General features: G+C 31.8%; 2 protein-coding genes across 2 annotated transcripts; one reads left to right on the plus strand and one right to left on the minus strand.

Annotated features, from left to right (window-relative positions):
• The first annotated feature begins 1,190 nt into the window (after positions 1-1,190).
• LOC109014038 lies at positions 1,191-4,998 on the plus strand. Its single transcript, XM_018996349.1, has 4 exons — positions 1,191-1,548; positions 2,299-2,349; positions 2,391-2,515; positions 4,657-4,998. The coding sequence occupies exons 1-4, from the start codon at positions 1,191-1,193 to the stop codon at positions 4,996-4,998; spliced, it is 876 nt and encodes a 291-aa protein (XP_018851894.1).
• A 3,052-nt stretch (positions 4,999-8,050) lies between these two features.
• LOC109014016 (non-specific lipid transfer protein GPI-anchored 2-like) lies at positions 8,051-12,684 on the minus strand. Its single transcript, XM_018996317.2, has 3 exons — positions 11,989-12,684; positions 9,513-9,575; positions 8,051-8,334 (listed from the first exon to the last, which is right to left on the minus strand). Exons 1-3 carry the CDS (start codon positions 12,401-12,403, stop codon positions 8,213-8,215), a joined length of 600 nt encoding a protein of 199 aa, XP_018851862.1. The 5' UTR covers positions 12,404-12,684; the 3' UTR covers positions 8,051-8,212.
• Positions 12,685-17,089: the final 4,405 nt, after the last annotated feature.

The raw sequence follows: 17,089 nt of genomic DNA on the forward strand, positions 1-17,089 counted from the left end.
AAAAAAAAAAATTATTTTTCAAAAAACTCAGTATTTACAAGAGAAGATTAGCCAGTTCAATCAGAAATCTGACGAGACTTTTCAGGCCAACTGGGAAAGGTTTAAGGATTTGGTGAACATCTGTCCACATCACGATTTTGAATCCTAGAGGCTGGTGAATTATTTTTACATTGGTCTCACTCCAGAATGCAAGCAGTTTGTTCAGACTATGTGCAATGGAGAATTCTTTAGCAAGGAACCTGATCAAACATTGTCATTTTTTTACTATCTTGCTGAGAGCACACAACAATGGAACATTCAGACTGATCAAGTTTCATTCACAGCACAACCACTAAGGGCTATTCCTGGTGGGGGCAGATACGAGCTTAACGAGGAGACTGGCGTTCAAGCCCGAATAGCTGCATTGACTAGAAGATTAGATGTCATGGAGATGGAAAAAGTGAAGGCAGTAAAAGTAGTAGGGGCATGCTCTTTATGTGCTGATTCAAACCACAAGACCTAGGATTGCCCAATTATACCAATATTTCAGGAGAATGGGTCTGAGCAGATGTAATTAGCGAACTGGGTAAACAGAGAACAAAATCAGTCTTTCTCCAATACATATAATCCAGGGTGGAGGAATCACCCAAATTTCTCATGGAGGAATGAACAGCCTGGCCAGTCTCCGCCACCTTCTCAGTAGCCATTTCATCAGGCTGCTCCTAACACCAGTATCAGCCATATTAGAGTTCTTAAAGCTATCATTTTGTAGCACCTCCAGGATTTCAGCCTCATGTAGCTACATAGAGTTCTCAGCCTCAATCATCTTTGAAGAAGTCTCTAGATGACAGTATGGCGCATATGACCAATACACTTTAGCAATTCATGCAGATTCAGGCCACCACAAACAATCAGAATACTCAGGCCATAAATGACTTGCGGGGCACCATCAACAAGATGAGCAAGACATTAGCACTCTAGAGAAATGGAGATTTCCAACAAAACCTTAGCCTAATCCTCAAGTATACTGACAAAAACAACAGCAAGTATATAATGTCTCAGGGGTGGTTATTGAGACAGTGAAGACCATTCTTATTTTGAGAAGTGGAAATGAAGTTCTGCAACCAGAGATGACTATAGATAGACATGTAGTTGCTCCTATACCTGAACATGTAATAGAGGCTGATGAAGCTAAAAAATAAACAGAGGTAATGAGACCAGAGTCGAAGAAGCCTGTGAGTGCAGAGGCTGAAACTAGTAAGGGGTACAAACCTGTGGTTCCCTATCCTAAAAGATTGACAGCTAGCCAAAAGAACAAATATCACACTGAGATTCAAGAGATCTTCAAGCAAATAAAGATTAATATTCCACTCATTAATATTCTACTCTTGGATGCTATACAACAAGTTCTTTCTTATGCAAAATTTCTGAATGACTTGTGCACGATGAAGAGGAAACTAAATGTAAAGAAGAAAGCTTTCCTAACAGAGCAAGTCAGTGCATTGATATTGAGTGAAACTCCTCAGAAGTTCAGAGATCTCGGCTCTCCTAACATTTCCATTATGATCGGTGAGTCACGCATTGGGAGAGTTTTACTTAATTTGGAGAGTAGTGTGAACTTGCTATTGTTCTCATGTATGAGCAGTTGGGATTGGATGAGAGCTAAAAGAGACCTCCATCATGCTACAGTTGACTGACAGATCAGTTAAGGTGATGAGGGGTATTATTGAGGACGTGTTGGTCTAGGTGGATAAATTTTACTACCAAGTAAATTTTGTAGTTCTTGATAAGCAACTAGCCTTCACTATTTACCAAGCTCCTGTCATCCTTGGAAGACCATTTCTAGCTACGTCAAATGCTTTGATTAATTACAGACTTGGAGTTTTGAAGCTTATTTTTGGGAACATGGCACTTGAGTTGAACGTTTTCAATGCTTGCAAGATGCCATCATATTTTGATGACACAAGTGATTTGAATGCTGTAGAGATTTTGACACCAACATAAGTTATTTGCTTGAATTTTCTTTTCTCTGATGATGATTCCATTTTTCAAACACCTGCATTTTTACTTGATGCAAAAACTAACCATGTTGATGAAAATATCTTTTAAGTTTTGGACTATTTTGTAGATTCTTCTCTACCACTTGAAGTACAATTTGTAGGCGTAAGATGGAAACCCTAGTTTGAAACTCTACCACCACCAGACATACTTAAATCTTTAAAGGAAGAAATTCTCTAGTTGGAACTGAAACTACTTCCTCAAGATTTAAAATATGTTTTTCTTGGTCCTGAAAATGGCATTTTCCCTGTTTGATTGAAGTCTTAAGAAAGCATCGAGGCGCAATTGGTTGGACAATAGCCGATATCAAAGGTATTGATGCTGCTATATGTACCCACATATCCATCTTGAAGACAATGCTAGACCTGTTTATGATGCTCAATATAGGCTCAATCCTACCATGAAGGAAGTTGTCAAAGATGAAGTGCTCAAGCTGGTCGCAGTGGGTATCATTTATCCTATCTCAGACAGTAAGTGGGTAAGTCCAACTCAAGTGGTACCAAAGCAATCTGGTTTAACTGTTGTCAAAAATGAGAAAAATGAATTAATTCCAACTAGAATGGTCACTGGCTAGAGGATGTGTATTGATTATAGAAAACTTAATTCAGCCAGTAGGAAATATCATTTTCCTTTACCATTTTTGGATCAAATTTTAGAATATGTGGCTGGTAATGCATTTTATTACTTCTTGGATGGATACTCTGGTTATTATCAAATTGTTGTAGCACCTGAGGATCAGGAGAAAACCACTTTCACCTGTCTTTTTGGCACATTTACTTTTACCAGAATGCATTTTGGTTTATGTGATGCCCTAGCCACCTTTCAGATATGCATGATGAGTTTTTTTTTTTTTTTACATGATTCAGGATATTTGTAAAATATTCATGGATGACTTCTCTATTTTTGGGAAGTCTTTTGATAGTTGTTTGCATAATTTGGCACGTATTCTTCAGAGATGTGAGGAAAAAAATCTTTTACTTCATCGGGAGAAATGCCAATTTATGGTTACTCAAGGCATTGTCTTGGGATATATTGTTTCTTTTGAAAGTATAAAGGTCGACAAGGCAAAAATTAAATTAATATCTAAACTTCATATCCCTAGGACGGTTAAAGATATTCGTTCTTTTCCATGTTGGCTTTCATAGGAGGTTTATTCAAGGGTTCAGTTCTATTGCAAAACCTTTGTGCACTCTTTTACAAAATAATATTGAATTCGTTTGGACTGATGGGTGCCAAAAAGCTTTTGATACCTTTAAAGAATCGCTTACCACCACCCCATTATGCAAACCCCGCAGTGGGACATTCCCTTTAAAATTATGATTGATGCAAGTGATTATGCGTTGGGTGTTGCTTTGGGGCAACATATGGATAATAGACCTTTTTTGATTTATTATGCCAGTAGAATCTTGAATGATGCCCAGAAAAATTACACCACTACTGAAAAAGAATTGCTTGTAGTGGTTTTTGCACTTGATAAATTTTGGGCTTACATTCTTGGTTCTCTTGTTACTATTTTCACTGACCACTCTGCTCTTAAATATTTGTTAGCTAAGAAAGATGCAAAATCACACTTGATTCGCTTGGTTTTACTACTTCAAGAGTTCAACATCACCATTAAGGACAAGAAATAAGTCGAAAATGTGGTGGCTGACCATCTCTCCAGATTGCCACCATCCTCCTCTTTAAATGTCATCCTTCCTCTTTATGATAGTTTCCCGGATAAGCAGCTCTTTGTGATTCATAGAGTTCTCTGGTATGCTGACATCGTCAACTATCTGGTGATTGAGTGAATGCTTTCTAAATGGTCCACCCAAGATAAGCGTAGATTTCTCTCTGAGGTACAACACTTTTACTTTGATGATCCATACATTTTCAAATATTGTTCAGACCAATTGAATCAAAGATGCATTCTTGATCATGAGTTTTCTTTTGTGTTGAGATTTTGTCATATAGGTGCACGTGGTAGTCATTTTTCAGCAAAGAAAACAGTCACTAAAATTTTGTAAATCAGTTTTTACTGGCCTTCTATGTTTAAAGATGCTTATAATTTTTGTAAGGTTTGGGAGCCTTGTCCAAAATTGGGATCCATTAGCAAAACAGACATGATGCCTCTTTCCTCTATTCTTACTTCAGAAATTTTTGACTGTTGGGGAATAGACTTCTTGGGACATTTTCCGGTTTCCTTTGGAAACACATATATTTTATTGGTTGTGGATTATGTTTCAAAATGGGTGGAGGTCGTCGTTGCAAAACAAATGACCACCATGTTGTTCTAAAATGTTTGCAATATCTGTTTGCTCGCTTTGGCATGTCCAAAGTTATCATTAGTGATGGGGTTCTCATTTTGGCAACAAACCATTTTCTACACTCATGAAGAAATATGGTATCACACACCAAGTTTTTATCCCTTATCACCCTCAAATAAATGGGCAAGTAGAATTGGCAAACAGAGAGATGAAAATCATTTTGGAGAAAACCGTCAATCCTAATAGGAAAGACTGGTCAGTTAAGCTTCTTGATACTTTGTGGGCTTATAGGACAGCTTTTAGAACTAATCTAGGGATGTCCCTTTATCGATTAGTTTTTGGTAAAACTTGTCATTTACCTGTTGATATTCAGCATCGAGCTATTTGGGTTATAAAACATGTTAACATGTCACTTGATGAAGTTTCAAGGTTGAGAAAATTGCAGATCAATGAATTGGATGAAGCTTGTCGAGATGTCTATGACAACACTCAGCTAGCGAAGGAACGCCTGAAAATTCTACATGATCAGAAAATTCATCCCAAGCATTTCACACTTGGCCAGGAAGTTCTTCTTTACAACTCTTGTTTACATATTTTTCCTGGCAAATTGAAATCTTGTTGGAGTGGCCTCTATGTTATAACTAAAATTCATTCTCATGGGGCGGTAGAAGTTCAGAATCCTATGAGTGGTACCTCTTTCACTATCAATGGATAACGTCTCAAACCGTTTATGACTCACTTCGAACCCAAGGAAGAGATCTTGCTTGTGCAAGATTCCAAGGAAGTGTTTTGATCTTTTTCCCTCTTACGGCTTTGTTTAATTGCATTTTTTCTTTTATATTTATTGGTTGTTTTGCTTTGATTTTATATCACATGTTTGGTTGTTTGTGTTGCTTACTTATTCATGTGCACTTTGTTTTCTTTTGTTCGATTCATTAAGGACAATGTCTCTCACTAGTTAGGGGGTATAAAAATTTACCTTAATGCAATGTGCATTGATACATATATAATTGACGCACACTCTATTTCTAGTATTTTGTGAAATCTGAGCATTTTGGCAGAGTAGTTGAGCGGAATCATTTTGTGAAGATTTATTTTCAAACTTGAGCATAGAGCATGATTTTTTATGCATCATATTTTGTTGATGTGTAGCTTGAAACACTGAGATGCTATACACATTGAGATGAGACTTTGTGGGATTTTTGTAGAACGAATGGGAAGTCTTGAAGGACATTTTGCGCATGCTAACATCTGTAGTGTTCCTCAAATTATTGTTCATTGATTTAACACAGGAAAAGTAAACTGCAGGACTACCAACACTTTTTTCCAAAAAGAAAAAAAAAACAAAACAAAAAAAAAGAAGAGATGAAGGTGATTTATGGAGCTTTCCTAAATTAAGGGCTAGAAATAGTTGCCCAAGACTTTGGGGGTTGAGTGTTCAACCTTTAAAAACAAAGTTGGCAGGAAAATTGCTAGTCCCTTAGGCTTTGAGGTAGTTAGAATCAGCAGTGATTAATCTTATGGTTGAAAAATCCTATGACAAAATCATGGCTAGTAATGAGGAACACACAGTCAGTTTAGCTCCACACGCACATCTGAGTTCTAAGACATTTTCCTCAATTCTATGTGAAAGATTGTTGAGATAGTCTTGATAGGTATAGCTCCTGGGGGTTGAATAGTAACGTGTCACTTTTGTGAGAATTTAGAATTATGTTTGATTTTTTCTGTTTGGACTTCAATCTTTATGCAATATTAATCTCAATTCATTTTCACTATTTTGCTCAAAGATTAGTATAACGCTAGTTGGAGGGTGTGATTGAGTTGAGTTATTGCATATTTTATATATCTAAAACTAATATATTTTAATTTTTCTTTACATTATTATTAGTTTTACATTAAAAATGGTTAGGATGCATAAATCCGAGTTGTGATTTAAATTAATTTATAGCATAGTTAATTCTTAATTTTATAACTTCTGATTTAATTAGGCAATATTTCTTCACATGCACAACACATTTTTGATATTTTATTCTTTTTTTTTCTGATTTCTATTTTTTTTTCTTTTTCTTTTCAAGCCAAGAAATGCAAAAATATGAGAAAAGTCAAAGTTCTCTTGGTGTTTGGATTTTGGACGGAAGTAACAAAAGAAATGAAAAGTATGAGAAAAGTAAAAAAAAGGCATCCACACACTCAAAGGAGAGTCTTTTGGCCTGGGACGGACTTACACAGAAAAAGTAAAAAAAAAAAAAAAAAAACACACTCACGCAAAAAAGAAAGAAACGCCAAAGGAAAAAAAAAAGGCGGACGCGACACTCACAAATAAAAAGGAAGCAGGTTTCTTTTCGTCTAGGGGGAAAAAATATTTTGGGAAGCGCCGCACACATTTGAAGAGCTCCTCCAAGAGTCCAACTGCCACAGCCCAACCTTCTTCCTCTACTGCCGCCATCCATTTCTATCTATTTGGCTTGCTCTTTCTACTTTCTACTATTTATTTAATTTTAGTTTAAAGTTTATAATGTATTTTTGAGATATTTAGCTTAGACCTTTGGACATTTTATTTGCTATTTATTTACTTAATGTTCTTTATTTTTCTTGCTTCTTTGAACTTCCATTAAATAGATATTACAATTATTTTAAATTGATTTTGAGAATTTATGATTTAAATACAATGATGAACTCTAGAATTTTGATTTTGAGACTTTTCAATTTTCAACTCATATTGCATTAATTATTTTCTAATTTAGCTTAGTTTAGTTTTGTTAATTTTTTAGTTTCATTGTATATTAGGTTAATTAAGACTAATTTAATTTCAATTTTATTATTTAATTTTCTAATTAATTGAGATTGTTTAGCTCTAAAATGTTATGATAGTGAATATATATAAGTTTTGGTGGGGTTGTTATGGGTTTTTGAGCTACCCCAAGAAGGTTGGGCAAATCGATTGATGGAGTAGTTCTTTCAAACAAAGGTGTGTAAGATTGTGATTTCTATAGAAACATCTTTGTTTATGAGTATACCCACTTAATAGATAAATTGGTTTTCCATATGCTCATTCGGCATGCCTAGGTTAAAAGAGATAGATTTCACTTTCTGTTTCTACTCAGATAGCCGTCGAGGTTTACACAATCCTGCCACTAAGATTAAACATAGTCTTTGTTATGTTATGACGTTGTTTTATTTATGCTTGTACCTAAGGTCTTTCGTATGTATTATTACTATTGTAATTAAATGTTTATGAAATACTGCTCTACCATTTTTTATATCATTTTGTGTTGCATTCTATAACTGGTTCATGTTTACACAATAGTATAAGTTCGTGATTTATTGAGTTGTTGATAGTTTATCACTATTATTTTTCAGATGACTTTGATGATTGTGACAGTTGGAATAGATGACATGTAGCAAGGCTATAAGAGAAAAATGAGATAAGTGCCGAGTGGCATATGTACTTGGAAGAACTTTTTAGATTTGGGGGGTTATTGTATTTAAGTTTTTATTATTATGGATTACAAGTTAGAAGGGTTGAACCCGGATGCAGGACATGATGACTTTATAAAGAGAAGACTCAAACCACATGGCGTATATTTTAAAAGGACTGGTCAATGATATAATTAGAGATCTATTGAAACTTTATAAATAGCAAGAATTTTTCATTTCTAAACAATGTGGGATTTTATTCACCACCATCTATATAATATATATATATATATATATATATATAGATAGATTATTTAATAAATCAATCCTAGAGTTCAACACAAAACATAAGCTGTTACAAAATTAAATCTCCAATTTTCACGAATAAATTGGAAGTCCTCTGTTATTTTATTTGCTAGTAGACAGAAGATGAACTGTAATTAAAACACGTGTCTATTAAATAAATCTGGGTACAACGTCTAAAAATGCAACTGAGTCACATAAATATAAGATCAGAACAACGTTGGAAAAAAGGCAATCACTAAGCCAAGAGTAAAAGGTATAGCAGATCCTAAGATGCTTGAAGCTCCATTGACATTGTTTCCGGTTGACGGGGGTCCTGAAGGTTGAGCCCCTGTAACATGTTTCGCATCGAAATTATTATCATACAGTTTGGGCCTACTTTCCATTGATCTCATTAACCCAACAGCCAATAAATAAATAAATAAATAAAGGAAAACAAACGGCCCATAATAAATCTCTCCATTTTTATTGATTGATGCTACTTAGGCAACAGTTTTTTAAAATTTAAGAAAAAAAATACACAAATCACTAGTGGTGATTTTTTAAATCATTAAAAAATAAAATAAAATATACGAGCGGTTAAATCTAAGGGCAAATATAGGAGACAAAATAGTATTTTTGGTTTTTATTAGGCTCATATATTATTTATTATTTATTATTATTATTGTTAGAATTCTTTACTTATCTTCAAATTATTTGATACCACATAAGAGGATGATAAATAATATATTATTATTATTATTATTATTATTATTATTTATCTCCATTGAAATTAAAATAGTTTTACTTTTCGAACAGCTAATTTTAAAATCTCCATTGCCATACTTTACTTTTAGAAGTTTTTTTTTTAACTTTTACATTTAATTTAAATCCTATAAATTTGTTTAAATAGTTTTAGGAGTTTAAATTGAAATTAAACCCTAAAGATGACATTCATTTTAATTAAGATTTGTTTTTCAGAGTTTTTTTTTTCAAGTTTTAATTAACTTTTTTGTTATATTAATTAATTTTATTTGATTTTTAAAATATATTGCACAATTCCAAATATTTATTAGTGTTGACCTAAAACTTCTAATAATTGACTAACGGAATAGTGACGGAATATACTAATTTGATTAAAGTTAAAAGTAAATGTAGTAAGACTTTTAAAATTCAAAATTAGAGACTAATTTTTTTTTTCTTAAAAGGTAAATTCCATAAACTAATTTAATATTTAATCCCAAAAGAGAAACGCACTCACTTATGAGGCCCAATTAGATTAAATTCCATTTGGATATAGAAACGGTTTCATCTTATTTTATTATTATAATTTTTTTAAATTTACACATAAAAATATAATAAATAATTTAATTTTTTTAAATTTTTAAATAATAATAATATTTTATTTAACTTTCATTTAAAAACATCTCATTTTATCTCACTATTTAAATGGAGCCATAGTCTAACAAAAGAACCTAGGAAGTTAATTCACAAAAAAAGACTATAAAAGGTGAGATAGGAAGGAATTACCTGGAGAGGCAGAATCCTCACTCGAAGTTGGAGCACCAACAGGGGGCACGGCTATTCCCGCATCTGTCATGTACAAAATTAGAGTTTAGATTATGCTATCACAAAAGTTTTTCTTTTTATTATTAAAAAACGATTGAGAATGAAATAGAGTAGATACTCTTGCAACTCATTATTAAAAAACGATTGAGATGAAGTGAGTTTCAAATACAAATAAGATTTTTCATGAAATATAACAAATTGCCATAGAGAATTTGTAATAGAGTACTGTTTCGATTCTCGAATTTGAGATAAAAAAATATTTTGAATAATACTTTTTTTAATTTTTTTTAATCATTATAAATATTTTAAAAAAATAAAAAATTTACAATATTATTAAAAAATATTTTCTTAATTATTCGTTAAAAAAAAAAAAAATTCATTCGAATCATTTTTTTGGATCCGAAGGCATTTCTCTTCTGAGAAAATTAAGAGCAGTCAGATTCAGAGGATAACAGTGACCGATGAAAACCAACCACGTGCTTTTTTGTCTTATTTGCATGCAGACCATGTGTTTAGGAAATTTGAAAAACGATAATGTTTTCCTTAGGATAGTGCTACTGGAACGTCCCAACCGATGGCGATGCGGTGCATTTTCAGAGTTTTGTTTTTTCTTTTCTTTTAAGTTTTTTTTTTTTTTACATTTTTAAATACTATTTTTTTTTATAAAACATACATAAATTAAATAATATTCACTTTCAAAAATAAATAAATAAAAAATAAAATCATCGGTCAAACCATCGATTCAATAAGCATTTCCCTAATGTTTAACGGCCATAAATGCCCTCTTGACCCAAACAAACAAACAAACATTTAACTACAATTTTGTGAGATGAAAAAATCTACACAATTTTTTATTATTTACATTACCTTCACACACCATATTTTTTTTTTAATTTTTAATTTTTTCTTTTATCAAATTTTAATATATGAATAAATAGAAGAATTGAATTAGTTTAAAAAGAATAAACTTTTTTTTTAGTATGTACCGATTTTATATTTTCAAGAACTGATTATGCATCACGTACCCCTTTAAATTGATACTTTCGATTTTATCGGTTCCGATCCGGTTCGGTTTGGTTTTCAGGTTTTAATATTATATATTATATAATATATATAGAATAATATATTATAATATATAATGATATAATATTAGTATAACTATTAATACAATAAACTAGAATGATATAAGATTTTAAAATTTAATATTATATTAATTAGTAATTTATCATATAATACTAAATTATTTTATATATAATTATATCTTATATATAAAATTTATATACAATATAAAAAATTATAATATATATATATGAACCGGTTCGATTCAGTTTGATCCGGTTTTAGAAAAAAGAAAAATCGGAACTGGAACGATTTTGACCGGTTTAAAAAAAAAAAAAAAAACTCGATACCGGACTGAACCAAATTCGATACTAAACCAACCCACCGGTCCAGTCCGATTTATCGGTTCACCAATTCTTTTTTTACATCCCTAGTCAGAAGGAAAACTGATTTCTACCCCTTGTAGATTTATAAGTTACTTAGCAAGTTGGCAAATCCTACATAGAAATGATTAATATAATCTGAAAAATTCTTCTCATTAACTACTATTCAACACCACACATCTCACATCATATAAAAAATATTTCGTATTTTATAAAAAACACCTCATACTCTATAAAAAAAAAAATTATAGATATGATGTGTGGGATGTCTACAGTAACTAATCTGTAGAATTATTCATATAATTTTAGGACAGTAAGTCTTGCATACTATTTTTTAAAAAATAAATTGATAAATTTAAAATATTTATAGAAAAATTAACAGTGAACCCTATTTTTTTTCCCTAAAAAATGCAGAAAACTTGTATACCAATTTAGCATTACTCATAGTAAATATTTGAACCATCTTCGACTGGCCCTTCACACATCAGCTCAGTCAAAGAATTTCAACCATAACTAATACTGAGAGATATATATTTTTCTATTTAGTAATATAATTTTTTCATCATAAGTTTTATAATTTTAAATTATATTTATTGATAAAGTATTTTTATATCCATTTAAGAAGTAGACACTAAATAAATAACGGTTTAAAAATAACAAAATAAATAAATATAAGTGAGCTAGGATTACATGATCAACATCTAAGAGAAAGAACAGTATCGCAGCCTTAGCTTGTTCGCCCATTTACCGTTCATCAGGATGATTCAAGAACATATATAGTTACTATATATGATTGCAATCAAGTTAATTTAATTCTGCTACAATTACAATTTTTTTATAGTTAATTTTAATCAGTTAATGTAATCTTGTCAATTTATTAAAAAACAATTACGATTTTATATCATTGGTTTTCATTTTTAAGTAGAATAGTAAAATAATTATAGACTAATTATAAATTTATTATATATGAAGAACAGAGCCGGTGGGGAGAGTACCTGAGCACGCGCTTACAGGAGGGGTTGAAACACCACAAACAGAAGGAAGATCGAGAGCCCTTTTGAGATTAATCTTGATCCCGAAGCTTGCGGTGGTGTTGGTCGCAAGCAGTTGGCAGAGGCAGATTGGGTTGCTATCCACCAACCCAGCCAGCTCAGGGCAGCAACCTTTGTCCGGCTTTGTCGTCTTGCTTCCATCCTCCACATACGTTAGACAGTCTGACATGTTCAGCAGGATGTCGAAGCACCCAGCAGTTGCTGATGGAGCCGGTCCCTCCCCAAGCCCTGACGGTGCTTCAGCCTGTGCCGGTCCCGGACCCGGACCCGGTCCCTGCGCAGACACGTTGTAAAATGCACTAAAGAGCAACGCCGCAGCCACCATGGCGGCAACTCCGGGTACTTTAGCCGTCACCATGTTTGCGATCTTTGCTCTCTCTCTCTCTCGTTCTACAACGTTTGCAGAAGGAATGGTTTAAATTCTGTGCTAGCTAGTGAGAAGAGGGTAGCTGTTGGAGTTAATGAAAGACGATGGAGTGGGAATTAAGGCCACAGATCGTAACTTTTGGTGGCCGAAATTAATGAAGGGCTAACTGCCACCTAACAATGTGCATGTGCGATGTGCCATGTTATGGGTTACTTGTTGTATATGCATCTCTCTTCCCTCTTTGCTCCATTTCCTTTAATTTCGTTTGTGATTTCCTGTCGATTTCTTTGAAAGAAGAGACTTTCGTTACATAATTATCGGAGGATGTTAAGCTGTCTAATTTTTGGAATAGGACATTATCATCAGTACTTTTAAGGAACATAAAGAGTACTTTACGTTTATTTAAAAAAAAAAAAATGTGACGTTGGATTATATGTACTAATGATTAAAGGGAGACGTAACCTATTCATGGCTCTACCGTGAAAATATTTTCAAAAAAGGTTGGAGAACGACAGACAGATAATATTTTTAACTCATAATTTGCAAAAAAGATGATGGGACATTAAAATCATACTTCCGATAAAAAATAAAGGTTAAAGAAAACAAAATAGAAGAATTCATGAACTGAAGATTTAAGAAAAATTTTATACATCATACTATCATTTTATTTTTATCTTATTAAGTATGATGTGACATATTTATCACTATTAAATAATTATTTATTATATGATTCTTTATCATTTAATGATGATAAATATATCATATACTATTCAGTATGATCAAAATAAAATAAGAGTGTGATGTATAACATTACTCTAAATCTAAAATATCCGCATAGAATAAAAGTTCTCTTGTACGTGTTTTATCTCCATCTTTTTCTCCCATCTCCCTTTGCCGTATGACAAAAGACAAGAATAGACGACTACTTGTAATTAATATGCAAATATCTAAACTATACTATATTTACAAGTTGAGTAATGTTAAACACACAATCCAATAAACACCCATCCACATACAACTATACCCAACGGATCTATTTTAAGCTACTAGTTAATGGACGGTAGAGAGGGGATTGGATGAAATGTCTGCTAAGTGCTAAATGCCCATCTACCACCTATACTATTACTATTACTATAGATACAAAATAGGATAACTTACTTTATAATTTATACTTCAGCATTTTTCATTACTAGAATAGCAAAATTTGGATGAAAAGATCATTTTGGTATGCGGACCTAACTAAAGAATCTTTATTCCTACTTTCCTTTTTCTATTTCTAACTAATTTATTTTAGAGTTGTGCTACACATAAGCCTCACACCCCGCACACCCACTTAAAAACATGTGATTTTACTTTTGAGGATAAAAAAGTAAAATCACATATTTTTAAGTGGGTGTGCAGGGTGTGAGACTTATGTTTAGAATTTTTCTTTATTTTATCATCTTAAATTTGATGTGGAAAGAAAACGTCGCGTGTCAAAAGATGATCAAATACCAAAATTGTTTTTTAACCGAGAAAATATATTTACAATCGTGAATTGTGTAATTGCTGCGTAATCATTTTAAAAAAAAGTGAATAAAACATAGGATCTATATGAAAAAAATTAATTTTTTAATAATAAACCCCACTCTTTGTCAAAATAATTACGTGACGTTTATGCACTTTACGGTTGTATATAGAATTACTCATTATAATTATAATGTTACATACATGTCTAACCTAATGCATGTGATTAGCCTAATTAGGATTTAAGTATAATTGTAATTATAAGGATTTAATTAAATAACCCTTAATAAGGTATAAGAGAAACCATTTCTAAAATTCACTAACAATATATATTTTGATATGAAATGACTATTTGTGACGAGAATATATTTATTTTTATAAAAAATAGTTATTTTTGTAAAAAAAATTGACGGCAAATAAACAGTTTTTTATTTTTTTTATTTTATTTTTATTTTTATTTTTTATATAATGATGATAGAAATGAGAAGGATTGTAAGACTGGATTCAATTTTTAAAAATGTTATTTATCATTCTTTTACGATATGATTGTTTCATCATCTCTTCTGATATAATATCAAATGATTAAAATACTATTTGTTGTTTTTATTTAATTATCTTTTAATCATTTAATAACATATATATCAGATGAAAAGATAAGAATTAAAAATATAAATAACAATTTCTCATTTTATCATTTACCCTCTTCCCTAAACTTGGAAAACCATACATAGGTTCAAAATTCTAGCTGTTGCACTTACGATGTAAGCTAGCTAGCCTCGTTATTAATTTATGAGAAATGATATTTGTAATCGTGAGTGTACAAATATCGTGTAGTCGTTTTAAAAAAAATAAAAAAATATAGAATTTATATGAAAAGAAATTAATTTTTTAAATATAAATCTTATTTTTTTTTTAAACGACTATACGATATTTACGTATTTCACAACTGTATATAACATTACTATTAATTTATATGGTTTCAATCTTTGGGAATAAACTTGGCACGTTACCGCGTGCAAAGCAACGTCCTTTTTTTTTTTACTCATTTAAAAGGAGCAAAAGCTAAAGTAGAAGTAATGACAAACAGCCTGGCAATGCCTCAGCTGTAATTGTTTGTTGATCAGATGAAAGATAAATGCATGAATGAATGCATGTCACAAGAAACTCCAGACTGCAGGTTTTCCAAAGCTGGGTAATGGGAAAGCTTGCAAGTAATTCAAAACAAAACCTCTTTCCATTTGGGAGAGGCGAAGAGTATTGAAACAAAAAATATAGCTTGGAATTAAGCTGATTTATCACGCATGTGAGAAGGGGCCCCATACAATACAATATGGGTGGCTCTATAGTCACCGCTCCTAGCTCCCGTTAGTTATAGGTTTTATTTTTTATTTTTTATTTTTTTTATACATGTATTTTTTAATACTTTTAAATATTTTTTAAAAAAATAAAAAATTATAATATTAGTAAAAAAATATTTTTTTAATCACTAAATCAAAAAAAATTAAAAAAAAAAATTCAAGAAGAGCTACAAGCAGTAACCCAGCTGGAAGAGTATAATTTCCGATAGAATATTGCTGTCCACAAGTAGTACTTTTGAGTGAGTTTCTTGATGTTGAGGGTTGGAAGTTGATGCCCTTTAAAATTGCATAAAGCATTGATGGGAAGGACTACTTTTGGGACACGTACACGTTTTTTAAACACGTTCATGACATGTTGAGTCGACCATGATAGAAATTCTGTCCAATTTAATTATTTGAAAAATAAAAATTAATATAATATTGCCAGCTACATTTTTCATCCTTAACTATAAATTAATTTGCAATGTGTACCCTAAATTACAAAAAATTATAATATAAACCTTAATCATAATCCCACAATATGAATAACCCATTATTAAAATAAAAATGGATTGTGATAAATATAATTTTTAAAAGGAAGCAAATTACAAAAAATTATAATATAAACCTTAATCATAATCCCAACAATATGAATAACCCATTATTAAAGTAAAAGGGATTGTGATAAATATAAAAGGAAGCCATGGAGAAAACTAAGGGAAACTAATGAACAAAGTTGGAATGGGGTAGGTAAGCCAATCTTAGACTAAGGATGAGCCTATGACTCGGAATCTATCTAATATGATGTTGTAACTAGCAGAGATCTCATAGTTCTTAGGTGTAACCATGAGGTACTGTTCACCTATATTGTTATATGGAACAAAATTACAAGTGATTAAAAAGACATAGAACTTTGCTATTTTGTTACATTGTTACTTTGTTACATGGTTATAAGATCAGTGTTTTGAAAAATGAATATAAATGGGATAAAAATGTGCTTTTGGTCAAAGTACACATTCATGCTCATGTTATCTTTGTGTTTCCTTTTGTTTAAGATGTCGAGATTTCATGAAATCTTACTGTGGTGGTTTCCATTACCATTTCCTGTAGAATGATAGAAGTTGTGACATGAATAAAGGAAAACAATGGGGAAGTGCAAGCGTGGGAATCCCTCGATAGTTAAGGAGGTCCTAAAGATTCTCGAGCATTCCACAGACCCTTCATTAGTAGAGCTGCTCAAAGCAATCGAGAAATTTATTTGCAAGACTTTAAAAATTTTTGCCGACATCTAGAAAATTATGAAGAAGAATGATTTTTTGACTGTAGTAACAATGATAAACTTAAATGGTTATTTTGGGGGTCGTGGTTTAGATCTTTTGCTTTTGTATTGGAATATTTTTTAATCAAATTACTTTTGGGATTATTAGTTCTTGTTTGGTACCATATTAAAATTGCTTAAACCCTTTGATTAGTTTGAATTTTTTTCACTGTGATTATTGTATACTGCTATAAACATGATAGGTGCATTATATGTTAACTGTCATGAACGAGGGGGGGTGACCTTAAGTTATGTGTCCTGACGCTTCAGGCTTCTTCAATCCCAAGCAGAGTCTGGGGGCGTCACATTTGTTTTTACAACTTTATCTCTACTTGATCTGCCCTTTCTATCCGTCCCTAACATTTTCACCAAAATCTCTCTCCACCATATCCCTTGCGCCTTTGTCTTACAAGATTTTCTGCATTTCTTAAATTTCCTGCATTTTTTAGAAGAGTGAGTGTGACGCCCCTGACTTCTCGTTGGTTATTTAATGGGTTATCGAGGCATCAAGACATA

The sequence above is a fragment of the Juglans regia genome, chromosome 14 (assembly GCF_001411555.2).
Source record: "Juglans regia cultivar Chandler chromosome 14, Walnut 2.0, whole genome shotgun sequence".
Lineage (NCBI taxonomy): Eukaryota > Viridiplantae > Streptophyta > Magnoliopsida > Fagales > Juglandaceae > Juglans > Juglans regia.

Excerpts from the sequence above, each read along its gene's own strand:
- LOC109014038 (XM_018996349.1), top strand. The coding sequence starts at position 1,191 with ATGAGACCAGAGTCGAAGAAGCCTGTGAGTGCAGAGGCTGAAACTAGT. Across the intron at positions 1,549-2,298 it reads TAACATTTCCATTATGATCG|TCTTAAGAAAGCATCGAGGC; the intron begins GTGAGTCACGCA and ends GTTTGATTGAAG. Across the intron at positions 2,350-2,390 it reads GACAATAGCCGATATCAAAG|ACAATGCTAGACCTGTTTAT; the intron begins GTATTGATGCTG and ends TCCATCTTGAAG.
- LOC109014016 (XM_018996317.2), bottom strand. The coding sequence starts at position 12,403 with ATGGTGACGGCTAAAGTACCCGGAGTTGCCGCCATGGTGGCTGCGGCG. Across the intron at positions 9,576-11,988 it reads TCCTGTAAGCGCGTGCTCAG|ATGCGGGAATAGCCGTGCCC; the intron begins GTACTCTCCCCA and ends TGTACATGACAG. Across the intron at positions 8,335-9,512 it reads TGAGGATTCTGCCTCTCCAG|GGGCTCAACCTTCAGGACCC; the intron begins GTAATTCCTTCC and ends AACATGTTACAG.